The sequence below is a fragment of the Crinia signifera genome, chromosome 5, assembly GCF_055691185.1.
Source record: "Crinia signifera chromosome 5, ASM5569118v1, whole genome shotgun sequence".
Taxonomy (NCBI): domain Eukaryota; kingdom Metazoa; phylum Chordata; class Amphibia; order Anura; family Myobatrachidae; genus Crinia; species Crinia signifera.
The window spans coordinates 13,590,121-13,616,500 of NC_139221.1; the positions used below are offsets into that span (position 1 = coordinate 13,590,121).

The 26,380-nt window shown below is 44.5% G+C and overlaps 1 protein-coding gene across 2 annotated transcripts in view; it reads right to left on the reverse strand.

Annotated features, from left to right (window-relative positions):
* ANGPT1 (angiopoietin 1) overlaps positions 1–26,380 on the reverse strand; it is a 240,888-nt gene that overhangs the window by 97,306 nt on the left and 117,202 nt on the right. Inside the window, exons 1-2 of one of the 2 annotated variants that reach the window (XM_083186695.1) lie at positions 6,263–6,331; positions 2,982–3,137 (exon numbers count right to left, since the gene is read on the reverse strand). In XM_083186695.1, the coding sequence (XP_083042821.1) occupies positions 2,982–3,113 (132 nt within the window). In that variant the 5' untranslated portion in view covers positions 3,114–3,137; positions 6,263–6,331. Of the gene's footprint in view, positions 1–2,981; positions 3,138–6,262; positions 6,332–26,380 lie in introns of those variants that run through there. The other variant, XM_083186694.1, reaches the window with a different exon arrangement.

Consider the following 26,380-nt stretch of genomic DNA (forward strand, 5'->3'; position numbering starts at 1 on the left):
CAATGCATGTCCTAGATAGGGGCCAACTGCCAGCCCATCACCAACAATGCATGTCCTAGATAGGGGCCAACTGCCAGCCCATCACCAACAATGAATGTCCTAGACAGCGGCCAACTGCCAGCCATCACCAACAATGCATGTCCTAGACAGCGGCCAACTGCCAGCCATCACCAACAATGCATGTCCTAGACAGCGGCCAACTGCCAGCCCATCACCAACAATGCATGTCCTAGACAGTGGCCAACTGCCAGCCCATCACCAACAACGCATGTCCTAGACAGTGGCCAACTGCCAGCACATCACCAACAACCTATGTCCTAGATAGGGGCCAACTGCCAGCACATCACCAACAATGCATGTCCTAGATAGGGACCAACTGCCAGCCCATCACCAACAATGAATGTCCTAGACAGCGGCTAACTGCCAGCCATCACCAACAATGCATGTCCTAGACAGCGGCCAACTGCCAGCCCATCATATACAATGCATGTCCTAGACAGCGGCCAACTGCCAGCCCATCATCAACAACACATGTCCTAGATAGCGGTCAACTGCCAGCCCATCACTAACAATGCAGGTCCTAGATAGGGGCCAACTGCCAGCCCATCACTAAAAACTCACAGACTAGATGGGGGCCAACTGCATGCCGGTCACCAAAAACTCGGATTAGATGGGGGGCCAGCACCCTGCCAACAACTCATGATGGGGCCAACTGCCAGATCGCTGCCAATAAAAAAGGCATCCAAACTTCTCTGCCAATGACACACAAAGGCCCAGCTGATCAGATATTACCACTGACCCCCATAAGGTAATATTACTCTAAACCCATGTATTGGAGGGGAGAGCACCTCAATATGCTTGGCAAAGTAACCATTGTTACCATTCGTTTTTTAAAATATTTGACAATCAAAATAAGCAGGAAGGACCTTTGACCCTTTGGGGTACCTTGAGGACCGCGTTTGGGAACCTCTGTTTTAGATAAACCTATATGATGTGTAATATACTGCAGGATACATACAGTATACAGATGTGTCCACATAGATCTATTCTCCATGCCCTACAAGTTGCGTTATACTTTACGCCTGAGTTACGTGTGACTTATTAGCTCCTTAGCATCTTTTTTGTGCAACTTTTCCCATTAAAAAAGTGTACCGTATCATTTCATTATGAAGATACAGGCACAGTCGTACAAAGACCTGTCGCATATCACTTTAATCAGCAAAAGCTGCTTGTGCATCCTATTAATTCTGTTTTGCAAATACTGTAAGATGCATTTTAATGTAAAAGTCTCAAAAAAGATGCCTAGCACTACCGCTAGAAAGGCTTTTAAACTGAAAGGAGGCTAGATGTATGTAAACAAATCTGTATTGCCATTTTAAGCAGCATTTATTAAAATAAATACTGTTTTTTTTACTATTCAGGTTCCATTTTTATTGGATTTCTTGTCAATTTAAGCATCCAGCTGCCCTATTTCATATTGAACCACAAAAGCCTAAAATACAGCAGATTATATGAAAAGTTATTTAATGCTTAGTCCATTATATTAATCAGTCCATTATATTTAATAAACAGAAAATCCCCCACTTAGCAGACGGCTTGCACATGTGCATAATGGCCAGAGCCTCAGTCCTGGTTTCTGGCCATTCAGTAGCCGTGACGTAGTCCCAGGTGCGGTTCTTCTGTAGCCTACAAACATGCACTGGTAGGAGCCCGATACACAGGAAATTAATCATCCGCTTCAAATAGGAATTAATGGAACTGGTGTATTTACCCGAACATATGTATCACTTCCAGCTATTAGTTCAAGTGTTTATTTGAACTTAAATGTTGTTTAGTTTCCTTTGTGACGTTAACCTAGAAATGATTGATGTTCGCAATGCATTCATTTAATACAGTCAACAATAAAACAAGGATCTTTTTTACTACAGGCCCCTTCCATAACGACTTTCCACCTTCAATGCAATGGCCAATTGTGAGATTATTACCACTCAAATAGCAATGCATTTATTTTTCAAAAAGTGCATATTAAATAAAGTTAACAGCCTCTGTTTAAGATGTATTTTATTGTAAATATATACACCATGGGGTACCAAGCCTCTCCCTCCCCCCACACACACACCACATCCTAAGGACCATACAACCCCCATTGTCATGTCCCCCAGTAGAATTACCCCTTATCTTCCTAGTGGTAATCTTTTCCCAGTGGCTGAGTTCCTCACCCCCAGTGCCCAAAGACTCCCATTGTGATGATGGTTGCCGGACGGGGTCCCGACAGGCATTTACTCGACGTTGGGATCCCGACGGCCACCAGCTATTTTCCCTCGTGGGGGTCCACGACCCCCATAGAGGGAGAATAGAATAGCGAGCCACCGTGCCCGTAGCGTGGTGAGCGCAGCGAGCCCGCAAGGGGCTTAGTTGTGCTCACCATGCTGTCTGGGTCCGGCCCATCGGGATCCCGACGTCGGGCTAATGACTGTCGGAATCCCGACTGTCGGACCCCTGTACCACACCCCATTGTGATACTACCGCCCCCCACCCTGCATGCAATATCACCTCCCCAAAGTGCCATGTATCACCTTTGAATCGCACAGCATTCTGGGGCACAACAAGGGGGCCGGACAATCATAAGGAAATGTGTTTTGCGTGGATCTCCAGTAGTGCAGGTAGATTTTGACACAGGGGGGATTCAATTTGGAAATCCAGGCCGCCCAGACTGCCCACATGCCTTCCCACCTGTACATACAGTATAGTACCCCCGTACCCTGACCTGATTCACCTACAATATGGGCATGATTCAGATTGACTCGCTATGCAGCGTACATGCGGTTTCTGTCATTTCAAAATCCACGCTAGATAAATGACAATTAGTAGCTGATTGGTTGCCACGGGTAACCTCCACTTTATCTCTCTCCAGAACTTGATACTCGCCTCCCTAAAAACACTGAAGACATTGCGGGTTCCGGAGGAGCGTTCTCACCTACCTGCGTTTCCACGTCGGTGAGTTTTCTCGTCTGCTCGGCCGTTTGGCTCAGCAGGCTCGTCCCTATCTCCAGCATAGTGGCCGTCTGGTTCTGCACTGCATTCTGCTGCATCTGCACCATCTCCGTCTTCATGTTGTCCACAATGTAGTTCTCCAACTGTATAAGAGATAATATATAAATCTGAGTAGGTCTGACAGCGATGACAATGCATTGTACATACACAGTCATCACTAACATCACACTAACATCACACTAACATCACAATCATGTTTCTCCTGTGTCCTCTGTATGTTCCGCTAATGCTAAAATACAATATAATATACACACAGTCATCACTAAAATCACACGCGTGTTCCTCGTGTGTCCTCTGTATGTTCCGCTAACATACAATATAATATACACACACAGTCATCACTAACATCACACTAACATCACACGCGTGTTCCTCGTGTGACCTCTATACTGTATGTTCCGCTAACGCTAAAATACAATATGAAACACACACAGTCATCACTAACATCACACGCGTGTTCCTCCTATGTCCTCTATATGTTTCGCTAACACTAAAATACAATATAATATACATACACATTCATCACTAACATCACACGTGTGTTCCTCCTGTGTTCTCTATACGTTCCGCTAAGGCTAAAATACAATATAATATATACACACAGACATCACTAACATCATTCGTGTGTTCCTCATGTGTTCTCTGTAAGTTCCACTAACGCTAAAATACAATATAATATACACAGGTATCACTAACATCACACGGTGTTCCTCCATGTCCTCTATACGTTCCGCTAACGCTAAAATACAATATAATATAAACACACAGTCATCACTAACATCACACTAACATCACACGCGTGTTTCTCGTGTGTCCTCTATATGTTCCGTTGACGCTAAAATAGAATATAATATACAATATACACACACAATCATCACTAACATCCCACTAACATCACGCTTGTGTTCCTCCTATCTCCTCTATATGTTCCGTTAACCCTAAAATACAATATAATACACACAGTCATCACTAACATCACACTAACATCACACACATGTTCCTCGTGTCCTCTATATGTTCCGTTAGCGCTAAAATACAATATAATACACACAGACATTACTAACATCACATGTGTGTTCCTCCTGTGTCCTCTGTACGTTCCGTTAACGCTAAAATACAATATAATATACATATACTCCAATAGGCAGCACACCTGGTAAATGACATAAGCTGGTACTGGTGCCCTCCAAAAGAACCCAGTTGGGTCAATATGTAGTAAGCAGCGCACGGCGGCACTCAGTGAATAAATGAATAACACAACGCAGGTAAATGTCCAAACGTTGTCGATGTATTAGAATCACATCTTCATCAGGAACCATATAATATACATACACATTCATCACTAACATCACACGTGTGTTCCTCCTGTGTCCTCTGTACGTTCTGCTAATGCTAAAATACAATATAATACACATACACATTCATCACTAACATCACACGCGTGTTCCTCCTGTGTCCTCTGTACATTCCGCTAATGCTAAAATACAATATAATATACACACAGTCATCACTAACATCACACGCGTGTTCCTCCTGTGTCCTCTATACATTCCACTAACGCTAAAATGCAATATAATATACACACACAGTCATTACTAACATCACACTAACATCACACGCGTGTTCCTCCTATGTCCTCTATACGTTCTGCTAACGCTAAAATACAAGTCACATTATAATATACAGATACAGTCTATGGGGTGAATTTGCTAAGATGGGAGTTCTGTTGAACATAGGATGTTGCCCATAGCAACCAGATTCTACTACACATTTATTTAGCGCCTTCTAGTTCAGGGATGGGGAACCTTCGGCTCTCCAGCTGCTTTTGAGCTACACATCCCAGCATGCCCTGCTACAGTTTTGCTATTTGGTCATGCTCAAACTGTTGCAGGGCATGCTGGGATAAGTAGTTCAACAACAGCTGAAGGGCCGAAGGTTCCGAATCCCTGTTCTAGATGATAATAGATATAATCTGGTTGCTATGGGCAACATCCCATCTTCAATAGAACTCTATACATATGTGCGTCAGCATTATGGTATCTGGTTCATACAGTAGGTCTACAGTGTCGTCAGTGAGAATGTCGACACCAAAAGATAAACATGCAAAATGTTGACATTGACAGCATGTCAACATGCAACATGCATAAAGTCAACATTGACAATAGGTTGATACATGCAAAGATCGACATGAAATGGTTGACATGATTTTTCTGTGTTTTTTTCATTATTTTTCCGACTTACAGAGGTTATTTCCCACTCGTGGGGGTCCACGACCCCCATAGAGGGAAAATAGAACTGGTAGTGAGCGAAGCGAGCCCCCGAGCCCATACCGGCAGTCGGAACTCCGATGACGGTATACTTACCATCGGAATCCCAACTGTCGGGCCGCTATACCACACCCTGTAGACCGTCCCACCCACACCCATTACCTAAGGTAAATGGGCACTATGTTATTTTCAATGTACTGTTGCTCTAGGTTAATCATTACAACCAGCCCAGACAGTATAACTTCATCATTTGATTTATTACAGAGAGGTCACCAAGAGACAAAGGTTAAAGGTGAAGCCAACTTTATTTGCAATTTGTTGGAATTAATTAGAACAGGCATGAGCATCTATGTCCTTCCCCAGAGAGAGAGTTCTGCTTTCTGTTCTCTGCAGATGATTCATCGCCCAGTCAGACGTCTAGTGCCTATCACTCGTGTGCAATGTTTACTAGTGAGTTCACCACGGTCCGCTGCCTGACACTATTATGTGGAATCATTTATATTTTATATTTCTGTTCCAATCAAAAGGTCCCCTGATAAATCGAAATCACCACAAACAAAGCGCGAAGAGTTATGGCCCCCACATACAGCACGATATTCAGGCATTTTCTGAGCGATTCTAACAAATCGCTCAGAAAATGCCTGAAGATGCATGTAAATCGCTGTGTATATAGCCCACACAGCGATTTACATGCGCGCACCCGCCGTTCTGAATCTGTCCAAGATTCAGAACGGACGGGCTGTACAATTCAGAGCAGTCGCTCAGAAAGCTCCTGCTCATCTCCCGCATGTGTGGCTGCGGGCAGATGAGCAGGACTGAGCGACTGCGGACGCCGCAGACCCGCCGCACCCCGCACCGCAGAACCGCCGCACCCCGCACCGCCGCCACCCCTGACCTCCCTCCCCCACCAGCAGGAGCACCCATCGCCACCCCCACCTCACCTCTCCTCTCGGCGGCAGCGCGGCGGCATCGGGACGGGTCCCGGAGATGTTTAAAAAAAAAAAAAAAAAAAAATTCAAATTTCAAAATGGCCGCGGCCAGCCAATCACGGCTCGCCGCGTCATTGCCCCGCCCCCTAGAGCTGGCTATATTAGCCAGCTTGAGAGAGGGTCGGGGCAGTCAGTCCGACGGCGGAGGAGGAGTGAAGAGCTCCTGAAGTCCTGGGAGGCGCGGCCAATGCAAAAGAGCTTAAAAGGCCGCCGCCCCCCAGGTGAAGAACACAGATGAAGAGGCAGAAGCCCTGGGAGGCGGCGGCCATGCAAAAGAGCTTAAAAGGCCGCCGCCCCCCAGGTGAAGAACACAGATGAAGAGGCAGAAGCCCTGGGAGGCAGCGGCCATGCAAAAGAGCTTAGGGGGCCGCTGCCCCCAGGTGAAGACCAGATGCAGTTTAATAAAATACTAAAAACTCTGTGTTTGTGTTTTTATTAAATAAAACATTTAAAACCAGTGTTTGTTGTTTTATTTTAATATTTCCTTTACAGGGGGGCTATAGGTACCGGCGGGCCTTTAATGCCCCACATGCTGGTACCTGTGGTTCTCCCAAGTGCCAGCATGTGGGGCAGGCTTGCTGGGACCTGTAGTCCTACTGTAAAAGACAATATTACTGTTAAATAAGCTATCAACCCTGCACCCACCGCCCAGGGGTGCAGGGGATAGCCCCGGGCTGCAGCCCAGGCCTGGGGTGCCCTGGAGAGGGGGGACCCCCTTATTTGGGGGGTCCCCACCTCCCCAAAAACTCCCGGCCTGGGCTGACTAGTTAGGGTGGGTAATGCTTTGGCCACGGGACACCATCAAGCGTGTCCCCTGGCTATGGCATTACACCCCCTGCTAGTTGAGCCTGGTGCTGGTCTCCAAAATATGGGGGACCCCTATTCATTTTGTCCCCCGTATTTTGGAAACCAGGGCCAGCTCAAGAGCCTGGTGCTGGTCCCCAAAATCTGGGGGACCCCACGCACTTTGTCCTCTGGATTTTGGGAACCAGGACCACTCAAAAAGCCCGGGGCTGGTCATGTCTGGGGGGGGGGACCCCATGCCATTTTTTTTTACAAAATTATTGTCTGTATGACAGAGGATGAGACGCTGGACCCCGGACTTGGTAAGTATTTTTTTGTCAGCTCCCACTGTACCACCAACGTTTAATAGTTTGCATATGGGTTTGCATTCGGTTCAGGGGGAACCACTAGCCACCATGATTAAATTTTTTTTTTTTGGGGGGGTAGCATATTAGGGGAAGTGAAAGAATACTTATTAAAGAAGACGTGTTCAGTAATAATAACATTTTTGTGATGAAGAGCAGTGTTTCACTTTCTGTGACAGATTTGAAATCTCCCGTGCTGAATCTCCCATTATGAATCTCTGACACAAATCTCTCTGTATGTGGCTCATTGTCTGAAATGAGTCACAAGAGTGAAATCTCTTGTGCTGAATCTCCCGTTATGTATCTCTGGCACACATCTCTGCGTATGTAGGGGCCTTTAACCGTACGTGTTTATTTATTCTTGTACATTCGATGTGATTTGTTTATACTGGATATAATTGCGCGTGGCCTCGCTGCTGATTTAATGCCGTGAACAATGTATACAATGTAAGTGTTTAGGATGCAATACATGATTGGTGACACTGTACACCCAAGCCCCGGGCGAATCTTGTAATCAAGTATATTTATTAGATTTTTAAATGATACATATACCATAGACAGAAAAAAAATAATGAGAAAAGACATTGGGCGAAATGTAATAGGGTGCGATTTTTAGACTAAAAAAAAATCGCACCAAATCGCACCTTTAAAAATCGCGTTTTTTGCCGCGAATTCGCATATGTAATGAGATGCGAATTAGCGGCAAAAAATGCGATTTGCCGCGATTTTCCGCGATTTTTAGTCATGAAAATGTGCGCATTTTCAGTCATGAAAATGTGCGCATTTTCATAAATGCGATTTTGTTCCAAAAAAAAAAAGTTAAAAAAAAAACGGCGTGGGGTCCCCCCTCCTAAGCATAACCAGCCCCGGGCTCATTGAGCCGGACCTGGTTCCAAAAATACGGGGGGACAAAAAGCATAGGGGTCCCCCGTATTTCTGAAACCAGCCCCGGACTCTTGGACCGGTCCTGGTTCCAAAAATACGGGGGACAAAAAATCTGGGGGTCCCCCGTATTTTGAAACCAGCACCGGGTTTTCAACAGCCCGCGGTGTCATGCCACAGCCGGGGGACACTTTTTATACAAGGTCCCCCGGCCAAAACATGAGCACCGTGGCTGGTCAGCCTTGGACGGGGTACCTGGAGGAGTGGGGACCCCCCCAATAAAGGGGTCCCCCCCCCCCCAGGCTTCACCCGTCCAGGGCTGAAGCCCGGGGCTGTCACCGGCGTCCGTGGCCAGTGGACGCCGGCCTGATAGGGTTAAATTCATCATACATATCATTACATTGCTTTTTACCGGCGAACTACAAGTGCCAGCAGACCTCCCCCGCATGCTGGGACTTGGAGAACCACAAGTCCCAGCATGCGGGGCATTAATGGGCCCGCTGGGACTTGTAGTCCACCTGTAAAAAGAATGTTTATAAAAAACACACACACAGAGAAGTACAAGTTTATTACACACACACACCTCAATTTTACACCAGCGTTACTTACCATTCCTGGATCCAGCGCTGGTCTGGCTGCTTTACAGCCGGCTCCCCCCGAACTGACAGGCAGCGGGGAGAAGCGGCTGTCTCCGTCGCTTCTAACAGCCTCTGTAGCGCTGTCCGAGTGCTACAGAGGCTGAGAGCGTGATTGGCTGAGCTACAGTATGCGTCTCCATGGAGACGCATAGCTCAGTCCTGATTGGCTGAGCTATGCGTCTCCATGGAGACGCATACTGTAGCTCAGCCAATCACGCTCTCAGCCTCTGTAGCACTCGGACAGCGCTACAGAGGCTGTTAGAAGCGACGGAGACAGCCGCTTCTCCCCGCTGCCTGTCAGTTCGGGGGGAGCCGGCTGTAAAGCAGCCAGACCAGCGCTGGATCCAGGAATGGTAAGTAACGCTGGTGTAAAATTGAGGTGTGTGTGTGTAATAAACTTGTACTTCTCTGTGTGTGTGTTTTTTATAAACATTCTTTTTACAGGTGGACTACAAGTCCCAGCGGGCCCATTAATGCCCCGCATGCTGGGACTTGTGGTTCTCCAAGTCCCAGCATGCGGGGGAGGTCTGCTGGCACTTGTAGTTCGCCGGTAAAAAGCAATGTAATGATATGTATGATGAATTTAACCCTATCAGGCCGGCGTCCACTGGCCACGGACGCCGGTGACAGCCCCGGGCTTCAGCCCTGGACGGGTGAAGCCTGGGGGGGGGGGACCCCTTTATTGGGGGGGTCCCCACTCCTCCAGGTACCCCGTCCAAGGCTGACCAGCCACGGTGCTCATGTTTTGGCCGGGGGACCTTGTATAAAAAGTGTCCCCCGGCTGTGGCATGACACCGCGGGCTGTTGGAGCCCGGTGCTGGTTTCAAAATACGGGGGACCCCCAGATTTTTTGTCCCCCGTATTTTTGGAACCAGGACCGGTCCAAGAGTCCGGGGCTGGTTTCAGAAATACGGGGGACCCCTATGCTTTTTGTCCCCCCGTATTTTTGGAACCAGGTCCGGCTCAATGAGCCCGGGGCTGGTTATGCTTAGGAGGGGGGACCCCACGCCGTTTTTTTTTTATAAAAACACTTTTACACATTTTTATTAACAGAACCATGCACAGATCTCAATGATCTGTGCATGGTTCTGTCAAAATCGCCTGTCAGAACCTGGTCTATTTTTTTTGCGATTTTTGGTAACATTGACCAAAAATCGCACCCTATTACATTTGCGAGTTGTATACTTTATAATGGGAAAACATCTGGATGCGAATTGAAATGTGACTAAAAATCGCACTTAGAAAAGTGCGATTTCGCGGTAAAAAGTGCGATTTTTTACCGCGATTTTCAACCTATTAAATGTGCGATTTTCGGAAAATGTGCGATTTCGGCCGTTTTTGACCAAAAATCGCACATGTCTAAAAAATCACACCCTATTACATTTCGCCCATAAACAATACTGGTAAAAGAAGAGAAGTGCGCTGGGACTATCGGTCAGACTCAGCATGAAAATATAGCAATAGACATAAAAAGCAAAAAGTACTGTATGTTGCATGCACAGGCGAACCTGTGTATAGCATCAATCAGAATAAAATACAGGACGACATATAGACAATGCGGCAAAGGGAACAGAGATAAAAGAAGAACAGATTTAGGTAGCGGAGTCCGAAACATAACGGTGGACATATGGACCAAATTCTAAAAAGCTATAAAGCCCCACGTACACTAGACAATATGGTCAGAAACTAGATCTTAAACGATTTCCAACTGACCTCCCACCAAACGATACCGTGCTTACACATTGAAAGATATCGTTCAGTGACGTAATTGGGTAATAACTTACTGAGTTTCAAAGCCCTTTATGACCAAGGCCCAAGGTACCTGAAGCCGCTTCTGATTCCATACTGTCCCACCCGATTACTGCAATCTGTAGATGGACTCTTAGCGGTACCTAGAATCTCCCATAATTCATCTGGGGGCCGAGCATGTAGCCACTCTATGGAGATCACCCCCCCCGCACAGTTCGAGAGGCCCCCCACTCTAGAATCCTTCAAAAACAGGCTCAAGACTTTCCTGTTTACTCAAGCATTTCCGTAATTCCCTTAAGTATGGTTTTTGTCCTTTACTGTTCCTGTACTGTATTACATGCTTTCTATCTGTTAGCGGCCTTGAGTACTATTGGTGAAAGAACAATATAAAAATACAATTATTATTATTACGATTATGGGAACAAAATGGGCAATATAGTTTGAAATATTAAATAAAGTATATGGGGCTTAACAGACACTGGCAAGCATTTCTCCATCTTGGAGGCGGGGCTTCTTATCTCTGTGCAACCATCCCAACAGACATCCATTACATCTTTAGATTTTGGATACAGAAATGTTTTCCCATAATACATGTAGATGTGAGTAATATCACGCACAGAACGTATATGCTTTCTCAGCTCAGACCTCGGTACTATGTTCCAAGGGATCACAGAGCTGCACAGAAGACGTCAAATGTTACAGAAAATATCTGACTCCGTCGTTGGCGTAAGTGCTGATCTTACTAATCAGGGTTACAAGCAGTGTTCCCTCTAAGCTGTGCGCTCGTGCGCGCGCACACAACTCGACGAGCGTGCGCACAGACATTACAACAATGCGCACAAAGCAGCAGTGGTCCCTTTTTGCAGTTGTGGACTCAATTATTGTGCGTTTCACCCATTAACTACATTGTGGGCTGTGTTTTAAATGTTTAATACCATTTTGAAGTAAAGTTAACACAGATTCTGAATGTCATTTTCCAGTTATATATAAATGACGCACAAAAATTAAAATTTCCTTCCAAAGTTGCACAAACAAAATCTTTTGCCGCACACAGCCTTCGTAAAATTAGAGGGAACATTGGTTACAAGGGTCTGCCAGGTAATGGGCTCGTGGAGGTTCTACGATTACATCTCTGTCCTCATGGTTTATATTACAGAATTTCTCTGAGCAAAGTCAACAGCCTACAATGCTTCGAGCAATCATTTGTCAATGACGCAGATAAAATATTACCCACAGTCATTTCTACTCCGTTTTATAACCATTGCGTCTTGTTTTACCTTGTTAATGTTGTCCTCTGTAGGAACCCTAGTATGATATATTGGAGATGTATATTTATAGGACTGTTATACTGCTGAGTAAGAACGAGAACCACATATTAGTACAGATGAGTAAGTGTGCTGTATCATTATTGTATGACCATAGATTCAACAATGCAAGTCATTACCGTTAGTGACCAAGAGGAGGCACTAATCCATACACAGGGCCAGAATCTGTGGGGTAATTTATGAAGCTCAGATAACTGGTATATATCCACATAAAGAACATTATGTGCAAGTAAACATTGCTCCAGTCAATAAGCTCCTAACTGTCAATTTACATACTGGAGCTGAATGGCTGGATCATTATTGTGTGCACACAATCGTGCAATGCACGGTCCTGCGAGTTGGATGGTTGGTCCTCTGATCAGTGCTACATGTCTATTACCACATCTGATCAGTGGTGATTGGGACCAAGTTGTATGTGTATATAAGCACATGCAATCTGTCGTTCAACGCGTCTGCTGCCTTCCCCCACCACCGCCGCCTTCCACCGCACTCCTCCGCCTCACCGGCACCGTGCTCCCTCTTAGATGCTAGAGGTGAAATATGACCTCTACCGTCTGTCCCCCCAGAGCTTCGAGACCCCTTGGCAATGAGCATTAGCACTTGGCAATGACTATTAAACCTATGGCAATGAGCATTAACCTCTGGCAACGACCAGCTGGATTGTGCAACGGATTGTGTGCTTATTGTGAGTACATTGTGAGTCTGATGTATAACCAGCTTTAGGGAAAGGGTTTGTTGGAGTTTTAAGGACAGAGGATGGACAGTTGCCACAAATCTTCAAAAAAGATAACATGGAGAGAGATAAACTACCACTCCTCAAAATTAGATATATTGTAACATATATTCAAGGTAGGAATAACCATGTATACATTCTAGTTTCGCCTCTCTCATGTTGCCATTGTGACTGTTTAACATATTGTATAAACCTATTCCCCGCAGGAAGCCTATGGGCCAGTGGCGGTTTTTACCTATGGGCTGTAACCATCAATACAATTCTATGGGTCTGTTCCCGAAGCAGCCCCACAGAGGCTGGGGCCAGCACATGTGCAGTACCGAAGAGGCTATTGCGCATGCACCGGTCACTTGGCGGTTAACCGGGACAAGAAGATGCAGGCGGCGGTGGCGGGGACCAGCAGCAGTGGCACAGGAGGGGGAGGGGGGGTGGGGGGGGCTGGCTTCTTGGCAGAGGTAAGAGTCGCCACTGCTATGGATGAAAGCCGTCTCAGATTTCAGAAACATGGCCAAGAACCGTTACTGCCCGTCTAATCCCTATACATGGAATTCTGTAGCTGGTGATGTATGAGGCAGTGGAAAGAGAGGAGTGTGTTATGACAACCAATCAGCTGCTACCAACAATATTATAGAATACACTAGGTAAATGTTACTTCAAAGCTGACTGGTTGCCAGGGGCAATGTCTCCAATGGCTCACTTCTCCACTCTTATCGCTGCTTCATACTGTACATCCACCCCTGAGTGATCTAAGCTATTGCAGGCAGGGGATATATGATATTCCAGTAGTGGGGATACCGACTGTCATAAGATTGACCCCGGGATCCCGATAACGAGGTTCCCAAAAGGGGTTCCATAAGGGAACTAACCCTCTCCTCCTACCCTCTAATCCTACCACCCCCTCTAGGTGCCTAAATCTAAACCCTCTCCACCTGCAGGATAATTCTAAACACACACACACACCTGCAGCCTAACCGTAAGTTCCCCCCTAGTGCCTAAACCTAGACACCCCCATCCCTGCCCTGACCATAACCAGCACCGGGTTCGGGTTCACAGCATCGGTATGCTATCCATGTCGAAGTTCCGGTACTGGTGTTCTGATGGCAGGCAGGTTTCCGCCGCCGGTATGCCGTCAGACCATATCCCGGTAATCTAACTTTAACTCCTGTTTATTTCACTGAATGCAGTTTTCTGTATCGCGACACCATCAATGCATTGCGCTGTATCATACTTGGTGTTTAACATTTTTTGTCTAAAGTGGAAAAACTATATATACAGACGGAGCCGCTGTCATTCACCCAGGGTCTGGCGGTCGGATCACCAACCGCCAGAAGGGGACGCGTGCATAAGACACTAGTGTGTCCCCTTCCGACAGAGTTACCCAACGGTCCCCGCTGATTTCCGCCGGTCCCCGCCCCCTCCTCGCAACCCCCTAACCCTGAAGCGGAGACTGGCAGGGTTCGCGTCCCCCTCCGCCCGAAAACTGGGATGCGCGTGCTTGTGAGACGCTCATGCGTCCCAGTCAGAAGGAGCTCCTCTCTGCCGGCGCTCGCCAGCGGAGGCATTCTGGCGAGTGCCGCTGCTGGCTGAGAGGTGATCCATCTGCAAAACCATAAAATCTTACTTGATGTCTATTCCCAACACTCTGCACGACTGTCCATTATACTCAGGGCAACTAGTTGATTGATTTTTGATAATTTCTACACCAACAAGACATACATGACTAATGGAACAAACAGAGACATTTTCTTTGCACATTTTGCCTATCCGCAAATAAAGCCCTTAAATAAAAATGTTCTTGACGTCACATTGCCACAGATTTCTATTGAACAATGATGTGAAATCTACTAGCGGCACAGACAAACAATGCATCATTCTAACCGGAACCATCGCGTAGCAAAATCTGCAATTTGTTCTGGTCATATAAAGCGGCTGGAGAGGGCTAAATACCTCGGGCTTCCATGTGGCCACATCACAGGCAATGACCATGTACTTTCCCAATTCTTATGGTTTACCAGGACACGAAGAATTCACAGAATTCCAAACACTCATCCGCAGCTATTCCCCCCCCCCCCCCCACACACACACTTTATAATGTGTATCAGAATATTTACCAAGGGGCCTATTCAGACTTGTTCATACAGGCCCGAATTCGTACTCATCTCCGAAGGTGGGGGTACGCAAATGCGCAAACCCCGGAGTTAGCACCTTCGGTGAGTTTTCCAGTTCACTCGCAAGGAGGTGAATTCGCATCCGAGCGTATGAACCATAAAAACCCCCACAAGAAAAATCTTTTTTCTCTGTGCGGTCACATGTGAACGGCGGATGTGTTAGCGTAAACATCCATTTGCATTCGCATCATAATATACGCAGCCTAGTGGTCCGAATTACCCCCCAAGTGTACAGCGTAACTAAAGTGTATTAAATGTGTTACGTTTCTGTCTGGGTTACGTTGAACATGTTATAATATTATCATTTTACAATAAAAAAAAATTGTAATTACTGAACAACTTTATACAAACTTTTTACTAATTTAAACTGCCAGATCAGAATTTACCCGTGGGAAGAATAAACATTTACTTTCGCCCCTCGCCGATGTGCGCTGATTCTCTCATTGAAGTATAACCTTACTTTCATAACATTTTTATACACGCGGTTACTTAAACTTTATTAGTAAATGCTGATTTTTTTTAAATAAACAAAACTTTTTTTTGTTTCAAAGCGTTGACGGATTAAACGTACAGAAGGGGATATTAGCGAATAGGCGTTTGTCAGCGCAAACCGCTTTTATTATTTCACAAAACAGCCGTGTCATCGCGTGTAAGCGAGGGGAGGAAGTTTGCAGCTGCTTAATGTTTAAGAGGGAAAACAAAATCTAATTAAAAGTCCAACTTTTCCTATGATTAAGTATTTTTTTTTCATCAATTAGTAAAACATCTGTCAGGAGACTCGCAAACCAATAAAAAAAATTAAAAAGAAATGTAATTTGTAGTCCAGTGTTTTTCAACCACTGTGCCGTGGCACACTAGTGTGCCTTGAGACGTTCTCAAGTGTGCCCCCAGATCTAGAGATGCCCAAACCAGTTTACAGCCACCACCGGTTCAACTGTTATTTACTGGTCTCTTCTTTTTATGTGAAGGGCCAATGTACTTTATTTGTGTTACCTGTGGGGACCAGTGTGATTGTTTTTTCCTGTGGGGGCCAATGTGTTTTGCCATATGGGATCTCATGGTGTGGCAATTTTAAAATCTTATTTAGTGTGCCACGAGGTAAAAAGGATGAAAATCACTGTTGTAGTCGATAGTTTCGAAAGTTTTGAATAATGTATTTATTTATTACCAGTCTCTTATATAGCGCACACATATCCCGCAGCACTTTACAGAGAATATTTCACCATTCACATCAGTCCCTGCCCCAGTGGAGCTTACAATCTATATTCCCTACCACATTTACACGCACACACAGACATTCTAGGGTTAATTTTGTTGGGAGCCAAATAACCTACCAGTATGTTTTTGGAATGTGGGAAGAAACCGGAGCACTCGGAGGAAACCCATGCAAGTACAGGGAGAATATACAAACTCCACACAGTTAGAGCCATGGTGGGAATAGAACCCATGAGCTCAGTGCTGTGAGGCGGTAAACTCATGGTCGACTTTTTCATGTGTTTACCTTATGAATGTCATCATTTTGCACGTGTCGACTTTTTATCACTGTCGACTTATTGACTGTCCATTTAGACACCATATCATTTGTAATCCGGAACCGGCTTTTTTAAATACAAATGTGTACCTTCCCGATGGTATCTAGGCTTATGTCTGCCAGCCTGGTCTAGGTCACACTAAAGCTCTGTCATCTGCCCTGTCCTAACAATGCGGAGAGGTTTATGGCTGTTGCAATAATAGGGAGCTTTGCTGAGTACTGTCTGGGCTCCTGGTTTTCACTTTCTGTAACTATTTGGAAAGAGATTTCCGTTGTTAATACTTTGAGATGCAATTGGAAAGGAACGGACATGTTAATATTACAGATATTTATGGAAAACGCATGTTCGGCTTCTGACACACGCAACAATTGTAGCCCAGATGCCACCACACAGATGAGATCTTACAATAATGACAACACGTGAAGAACATTTGTTTTCTGTCTTTCTAAAGAATCAAAAAGAATGTTAAGAAAATAATAAGTAATAATGCCACTGTATAGGTCATTGGTACGACCTCATCTAGAGTTCTGTGTCCAGTTCTGGAGGCCATATCTCCAGAAGGATATAAATACATTAGAGACTGTACAAAGAAGAGCAACTAAAATGGTGCATAATGTAGAGAATAAGTGTCAGACACTAAAGAGTATCTGTCACTTTAAGAAGCGCGGTCCTGCTCAGTAATTGAATGTCCATACATTTTTAGTAAAGAATATAAAGCAGTTTATTAAAACAATATACAATGATACTTCCCCCCAATATCAATTCATGAATTGTATATACAAGACAACATAACAAACAAGACATACAACAATAAACATATATTAAAAGCTGGATTAGCTGGGATTGCCGATTGGTTCAGTCAATTCGATTGGAATAATGAATGAGGCTTTGTGCAAATATAGCTAGAGGCAATTAGGTATTTTATATAGTTACCAGTCCTGTACACCTGGTTCCATAGATAATGCGCTGCTTTATGTGGTTATTTAACCTCAGGTCAGTCTCTCCAAGAATTTACCAGAGATGTACTCCGGAATAGCTGTAATGGGGACCTTCTCCTGCTGGACCAGCCAGCTGGGTAGTTGTTTGTTTGTAATCCACGTGTAGTTGCGCTGAACAGGAACAATGCACAGTGAGGACCAGCGGTGGGTATGGGCTCAAAAAACGTGTTTCTCCGCCTGTCACTGGAATCAGCGGCTTCCTCAGTCTGAGTCAGACTGAGGAAGCCGCCGATTCCAGTGACAGGCGGAGAAACGCGTTTTGAGCCCATACCCACCGCTGGTCCTCACTGTGCATTGTTCCTGTTCAGCGCAACTACACGTGGATTACAAACAAACAACTACCCAGCTGGCTGGTCCAGCAGGAGAAGGTCCCCATTACAGCTATTCCGGAGTACATCTCTGGTAAATTCTTGGAGAGACTGACCTGAGGTTAAATAACCACATAAAGCAGCGCATTATCTATGGAACCAGGTGTACAGGACTGGTAACTATATAAAATACCTAATTGCCTCTAGCTATATTTGCACAAAGCCTCATTCATTATTCCAATCGAATTGACTGAACCAATCGGCAATCCCAGCTAATCCAGCTTTTAATATATGTTTATTGTTGTATGTCTTGTTTGTTATGTTGTCTTGTATATACAATTCATGAATTGATATTGGGGGGAAGTATCATTGTATATTGTTTTAATAAACTGCTTTATATTCTTTACTAAAAATGTATGGACATTCAATTACTGAGCAGGACCGCGCTTCTTAAAGTGACAGATACTCTTTAGTGTCTGACACTTACAGTATTCTCTACATTTTGCACTTTTAAAAGGGATCAGCACTCCCTGTATAAGAAGTAGTGACAATCCTGCACAGTCAATTAATCATTATATTATCATTCACATCAAGTGACGGATTTACATATATTTTTCACACTGTTGATATATGCCGGTGGGGAAATTGCCATTAAATTTTTTTGGGGAATTAGAGATCTAGCAGGACTAGCGCTACGGAGTGGCCCTAGGGTCACTAATTTTTCTGGTGTAAAATGGTGCATGGCCTACATCACAAAACGTACCAGGAAAGACTAAAAGATCTTAATATGTATACTTTAGATGATAGAAACTTTCACATATACCAAGGGTTATAACAAGGTACAGGTGGGAGACATTAGTCACAGGAAGAGGAGCAGCAGAACAGGGGGACATGCACTGACACTAGAGGGAGGAAGGTACAGGTGGGAGACATTCCTCACAGGAAGAGGAGCAACAGAACACGAGGACACGCACTGACACTAGAGGGAGGAAGGTACAGGTGGGAGACATTAGTCACAGGAAGAGGAGCAGCAGAACAGGGGGACATGCACTGACACTAGAGGGAGGAAGGTACAGGTGGGAGACATTCTTCACAAGAAGAGGAGCAACAGAACACGAGGACATGCACTGACACTAGGGGAGGAAGGTACAGGTGGGAGACATTCCTCACAGGAAGAGGAGCAACAGAACACAAGGACATGCACTGACACTAGGGGGAGGAAGGTACAGGTGGGAGACATTCGTCACAGGAAGAGGAGCAGCAGAACACGAGGACATGCACTGACACTAGAGGGAGGAAGGTACAGGTGGGAGACATTAGTCACAGGAAGCGGAGCAACAGAACACAAGGACATGCACTGACACTAGGGGGAGGAAGGTACAGGTGGGAGACATTCGTCACAGGAAGAGGAGCAGCAGTACACGAGGACATGCACTGACACTAGGGGGAGGAAGGTACAGGTGGGAGACATTAGTCACAGGAAGCGGAGCAACAGAACACGAGGACATGCACTGACACTAGAGGGAGGAAGATTCAGGGGAAATGTGAGGAAGAATTACTTCACAGAAAGAGTAGTAGATAAGTGGATTAGCCTCCCATCAGAGGTGGTAGAGGCAAATACAGTAGTACAATGTAAACATGCTTGGGATAGGCATATTGATATCCTTACACAGAAATAAGGATCAACTATGGTTTGAGGTAACATGTTTAAAAAAGGGGCAGACTAGATGGGCCAAGTGGTTCTTATCTGCCGTCAAATTCTATGTTTCTAAGTGTCTGTCCGGAATTTTTGACCATCCAGAACTGTGAGTCCTGACCCCAAAAGTGGGTCCCGACCTTCTCAGCATGGGGTCGCGACTCCATATTACTGACCATCAGGCTGATGATTTTTCTAATCTCAGTCAGTGAGTCAAGGAGTCTAAAAAATCTGTTGAATTGTCTGTTATATTAGACTCCTCCCATCATTTTGTGCCTTCACAATGCTGCCATGTATGTGCTGTCTGCTGACTACACATGTGATGTGAAGGCCTTCTGCAGTAACTTGCTGGGGTCCTGTAATTAATTTTATTGTTTGATGGGGTCCCAGATCAAAATAGTTTGAGGACCCCTGAGTTAGACAATGGGCGAGGATTAACGGGACCTGAGATTAGCATCCGCGAAAAAGTTGCTCAAAGTCCAATATTACAATGTCTGACTTTTTTCTTGAACTTGGCCAATGTAACGGCGTGCGTCTTTAATGGTCTAAATGCAAATCGGACCCAAATTCTCATGGGATTTTTAGACTAGCAACTCTCCAAATTTTTCATACCATCCATAATTCGCCATACACTAAAAGATTTGCGAAGTGTGAGAAAAAGTTACCCATTGGCATCCAAATGTACTGTGCATCATATACATAAGCCCTATATACAGTTTAGATTTTTAAATTAAGGGGGTTATTTTGGTTCACTCTTTCTGACAAATTCCTTCTCAAATGGACAAAACCATGTGCATTGCAGGTGGGGCAGATGTAACATGTGCAGAGAGAATTAGATTTGGGTGGGGTTTTACTTCAAAGTGAGATCTATATTGCAGTGTAAGAATAATGCAGCCAGTACTTACCCTGCACAGAAACAAAATAACTCACCCAAATCTAATTCTCTCTGCACATGTTACATCTGCCCCCCCACCCCCCCCCCTGCAGTGCACATGGTTTTGTCCATCAGAGAAGGAATTTGTCAGAAAGAGTGAACCAAAATAACCCTAAGTTATGTTTTTAAAAACAAACCACAAACATATTTTTGGGGAAACCACTTTTTCCAAGTTAGAAATTCTAAGTTCAGCAATATAAAGTTGTATATAATTACAGATATTTTTTTTTTTTTTGAGGGTGAGTTGTATTTATCAATGTTGAAAAGTAATCACAAGTACACCATTACAGCACATTTACAACAAATAAACATTATAAAAATTATTTCTAACCTTAATAACAGTCACATATATACTATCAAAATAGCTCATGTAGTGTTCATGTAATTTTGAACTTTTTAGCCACATAATGCATAATAAGATGCACAAGCAGCTTCTGCTGATTAAAATATGCAGCATACCTATATTCTGTGTGTAATTGCAACAGGATCTGCATACAAAATGTTTTGCTCTCTGATCACAATCTCATTACCCTCTCGCTCTCTTCCATTACCCCTAGCTCACTGACACAAGAATCATGCAAGCCTACTCTAACCAGCAGAAATACTAATGCTATTAATTTTCCACAACTTTCCACCTCCCTGCAATAACAGCTCTCACAGATTCCTACACTTACCTCTCCTGACTCTGCTGTTTCCCACCTCTACCAGACTTTTGAAACAGCCCTTAATGAAGTGGCTCCACCTACCCATTACACCCCCCGCAGGCTTAGATGCCAGCTGTGGCACACCAAAATGACAAGACAACTACGAACTTGGTCACGAAAAGTAGAACGCCAATGGCGCAAATTTCGTAATCTGACTGATTTCCTCACATATAAGTCTATCTACCACACCTACTGCAATGCTTTGGACACTGCCAAACAAACATACTTCCAATCTCTCATCTCTTCACATGCCACCAACCCTAAACGACTTTTTAACACATTTAAGTCTCTTCTGTACCATCCCTCTCCTCCCCCACCGGCTACCATCAGTGCACAAGAACTTGCATCTTACTTTAAGGACAAGATTGATAACATCCGAGATGAAATGGTATGCTCTTCCACAACCTCTAACCCACTTTTTTCCCCTGCTGAACCCTCTGGCACTTTCTCTTCATTTAAGTTCACAAATGGAAAGGAAGTATCCGCACTCTTCTTATCCTCCTACTCTACTACCTCTCCTCTTGATTCTATAACTGCACAAGTCATTAAAACTCTGTCTCCTGTTCTTATCCCAACCTTAACTACAATCTGCAATCTCTCTCTTGCTACTGGTACTTTTCCTTCTTTGCTCAAACATGCAGTGATTACTCCCATTCTAAAAAAACACAATTCTGACCTTAACTCTCTCTCTATCGTCCCATCTCTCAGCTCCCATGCCTCCCCAAGCTACTGGAGAGACTTGTCTACTCTCGCCTCACACACTTTCTTAAGTCTCACACCCTATTAGACCCGCTTCAGTCAGGCTTTCGTCCCCAACACTCCAATGAGACAGCACTGACTAAAGTGGTGAATGATCAGGTAACTGCCTAGTCTAAAGGCCAGTACTCACTACTTACTCTCCTTGATCTCTGCGTTTGACACTGTTGACCATACTCTTCTCATACAAACACTGCACTCCCTAGGTCTTAATGATATAGCCCTTTCTGGTTCACATCTTACCTATCTGATCGCTCTTTTAGTGTTCGCTTCTCTAACTCTACTTCCTCTTCACTACCTCTGTCAGTCAGAGTTCCGCAAGGCTCAGTCTTAGGTCCTCTGCTTTTCTCAATCTATACCTCCTCTCTTGGCAAACTCATCAGCTCTTTCGGATTTCAGTATCATTTATATGCAGATTATACTCAAATCTATCTATCGACCCCAGAGTTGTCACCAGTGGTTTTGGGTTGAGTCTCTGATTGTCTCTCTGCCATCTCATCTTGGATGTCTTCTCGCCAGCTCAAACTCAATATTTCCAAAACGGAATTACTTATATTCCCACCAACCCAGAACAGTTACCATCTTGATATCTCCATCACTGTTGACAACTTGACAATCTACCCTACCCCACAAGCTCTTTGCCTAGGGGTCACCCTTGACTCTGAACTGTCCTTTGTTCACCACATTCAATCTGTCACCAAATCATGTTACATGCATCTAAAAAACATATCCAAAATACTACCCTATCTCACTCAAGACACTACCAAATCTCTTATCCATGCACTCATTATATCCCGCATTGATTATTGCAATAGTCGCCTAACTGGTCTTCCCAAGAACAGACTCTCACCACTACAATCCATTCTAAATGCTGCTGCCAGGCTGATCTTCCTTGCAAGATGCTCATCGTCTGCTGATCCGCTCTGCCAGTCCATCCATTGGTTGCCTGTATCTTACTGTATTCAATATAAAACCCTTCTACTTGCATATAAAGCTACTAACCATACTGCACCAGCATATATCTCTCTACTTATCACAAAATATCTCCCATCTCGACCACTCCGCTCTGCACAAGATCTGTGTCTCTCTTCTGCACGGATCAATGTTCCCATTCACTATTACAGGACTTTCATTGGGCTGCTCCCATCCTATGGAATGCCCTTCCACGCACAATAAGACTCTCCGCTAGCCTCCAAACTTTAAAGTGTTCCCTGAAAACTCACCTCTTCAGGCAAGCCTATTATATTTATATACCACACACATAACCCTCTGAGGCACTTATGTATTATATAGCTTCCCTTCTGGACCTGTAACTTGGTGGGACTGCTATACTATTCTGATGCCTGTCCTTGTGTTTCCCTCCTATGTCCCTATAGATTGTAAGCTTGCAGCAGGGCCCTCCTACCTCCAAGTCTGTCTGTTGTTACCCAGTTTGTTTTATATCTGTTTACAATTGTAAAGCGCAACGGAATCTGCTGCTCTATATAAGAAACTGTAACGGAATCTGCTGCTCTATATAAGAAACTGTAACGGAATCTGCCGCGCTATATAAGACACTGTAACGGAATCTGCTGCGCTATATAAGACACTGTAATGGAATCTGCTGCGCTATATAAGACACTGTAACGGAATCTGCTGCGCTATATAAGAAACTGTAAATAAATAAAATAAACAAATTGTGCTACAGTGTTTTCCTGCCAAACAATGTAACATAATTTGGTTTGCCGATAAGTTTGACTTGCCGATGCCAGCTCTTGCCGCAGGCGATGTCACTGCGAACACACATTGTGTAGTATGTATCCAACTTTCGACAACTGCGTCAAACAAATGGAAAATTAACCAACAAGCCCCTGTCACTTCAAAGCCTGTGCTAGATAAATTGCAGAATCTGACTGTTTGCTTTGCGCAACTTTTTAACTTTATCTTACTCTGAGGCTTGAAGCATCCCCCCCCCCCCCCCCCCGTGTCTTTGTCTTGCCGGTATTGCTTGATAACTCTTCTTACCCAGCAGACTAGCTAGTCGTGATTTATCGCTGTGCTTTAGGGTGACAGCCACATGGGTGACTGGTGGACAGTAAAACATGGGCTAACTAATGTATAAATAAATAGGACATTTGTTTAAGTTACATGAACTTGTCTGAATTCAGTTTAATAGCTAGGGGAAAGCCTATTCCAAATATCATGACAAGTCTGAGCCCCTGAAAAGTGAGATTTCTCACAACAGTTTATTTATCAGATTGGATCCATGGTTTGGGATTGTAACAATCTGAAATAAAATTGCTTAATATGCTTAATCCTGAGTATTATATTGCGTAGCGTTTGATGTGGGGAGAATCAGGAAAGCGGGACAATCTCTCTCATTTCATTGAGAATATTAACGTCAGGAAACGTCTAACTTTAGTAACTGATCTTTGTAGTAACATACGGTAGGTATTAGGTATATTTATTTGGCAGCACATACAGTATGTCCAATTTCTCCGGTATTTTTACCCTGGGATATTAAAAATTCAAAAAATTAAAAAAAATATTGTATTGGAAAAATGCACATAACAGAGAAATAAAGACACCTGTAAAAGACAAGAGAACGCAAATTTGTGATAGAGAGAAAAATACAATTGTGAACATATTGGGGTACATGTAATAGGGTCTGAGAAGTCGGAGGGGCCGAGTTTGTCCGAGAATGGCCATTTTTTTAAAGCGGCAATCATTTGCAAGGCAAGACTAGGGTTTTGCCCTATAAATTATTGCCACATTAATAACGCGGCCCTTATTAGAAAAACTCCTGAACCTCCGGCTTTTCAGACGCTATTACATTGGGATGCGTTCGGCATCATGGCGGTCAGAATACCGAGGTTCACTATACCCACCAGTGCTGGAATCCCCAAAACAATTAGGATGCAGTAGCCGGCATCCTCACTGCCCGGATGCCGAATGTAAGTATACCTGAGCGGATTATGGTCAGATTGGGAAAGGGGGGGGATTAGGTTTAGGCACTAGTAGGGGGACATTGGGTCAGGCTGTATGGGAAGAGGTTAGGGTTAGGCTGTTGGGGGTAGATTTAGGTGGCGAGGTATGGATGTTCGGGTTAGGCAATAGTGGAGAGGGATAGAGTCAGGCTGTGGGGGTAGGGGGTAGCAATGGAGGCTCTAGAGGGAGGGGGCCTGCAGCACACTTCAAAATGCAAATAGGGGAGCCGCACCTACTGCCACAAACTTTCATTCCAAACTGAGTCACTGGCAGTTGGTGTTTCTCTCCTATTTAAATTCTGAACTGTGCTGCAGCCCATCCACTGGAGCCACCACCGGTGGTTAGGGTTAGACAGCGGGTAGTAAGAGTTTGGGTTGAAGGAGGGTAAGAATACCTACCTGAATCCTTTCGATATTCCCTTCTTTGGTATTCTGAAAGATGGCATCCTGATTTTCAGTCCACCGTATGTATACCATTACATTTACCCCCTGGAGTTAGAGAACCACAAGTGTGACCAGGATAGACTCAACAACGGGCTGTATAATGGAATCAGCAACTTTTAAAATGGTGTCCATCCCAATGGGAGCATCTCTAAGTGATACTATAAGGATAAAGCAATATCTTTATGGAGTGAGTCCTTCACAGGCACAGTAAGAGTTTGGGCCTATAGCAACCAAACATGGGACTATGTAAAATCCGAACCTGGACAAGACCCCGGACCGCCGGGTCCAGTTTTTACCCATACCCACCAAACAACAAAAAACATTTCCAACTTGCTTTCTGTATTAATTGTCATTTCTAACCAGTTCATATAAAATAAGTACGCTATTTGAGGTAACAATAAAGAAAAAGGTGTCTTAGATATCCGTGGTGATAGGGTGGTCTTTTTGTCCACTGCAACAAGCAGACGTGTATCCTTGTAGCCAGATGCGGTCTGAACCGCACTGAGCTCCAATGTATGTCCCACACAACCCATCATGGGGTAATTGTGAAACTATGCCGTCAAATACGACTGCATAAGAAACTAGAATCGATTAACTTCTGGATCCTCAGCCATGATGCCAATAAAGGCGACCCCGCAGTAACAGATTCCGCTTCTGCCTCCCGCGTGTCCAAGTTTTGTGCAATGTTCACTTTGTCAAGGGTCCTTGGGGCGAAGAAGCGACGGCTCTCATTTGCAGCATACAAAACATTTGAGTTGCCGAGTAAAATCCTCTGTATTGTAGTGGGGTGACTCGATTGCACGGGTGGTTCATCTTCATTCTACCAAACCCCATGGTTTTATGGGGAAAAATTTGTGCCATAGAAAAGTTCATCAACAGTGGAATTTGGCAGCAGAATGATGCCATAAAGTTGCAATTTTGCATAATAATTAAATGACCTGTCTGACTAATGTGAATAAAAGTCCATGCCCACGTCATAGAGCGTAAAATCAATGGGCTCCTAGATTTCATAACTAGTGAAGCCAAGTCTGTCCTTATTCCCTAAACACTGACAGCCAATGATTGATGGACTGTTGAGTCTTCTTGGAA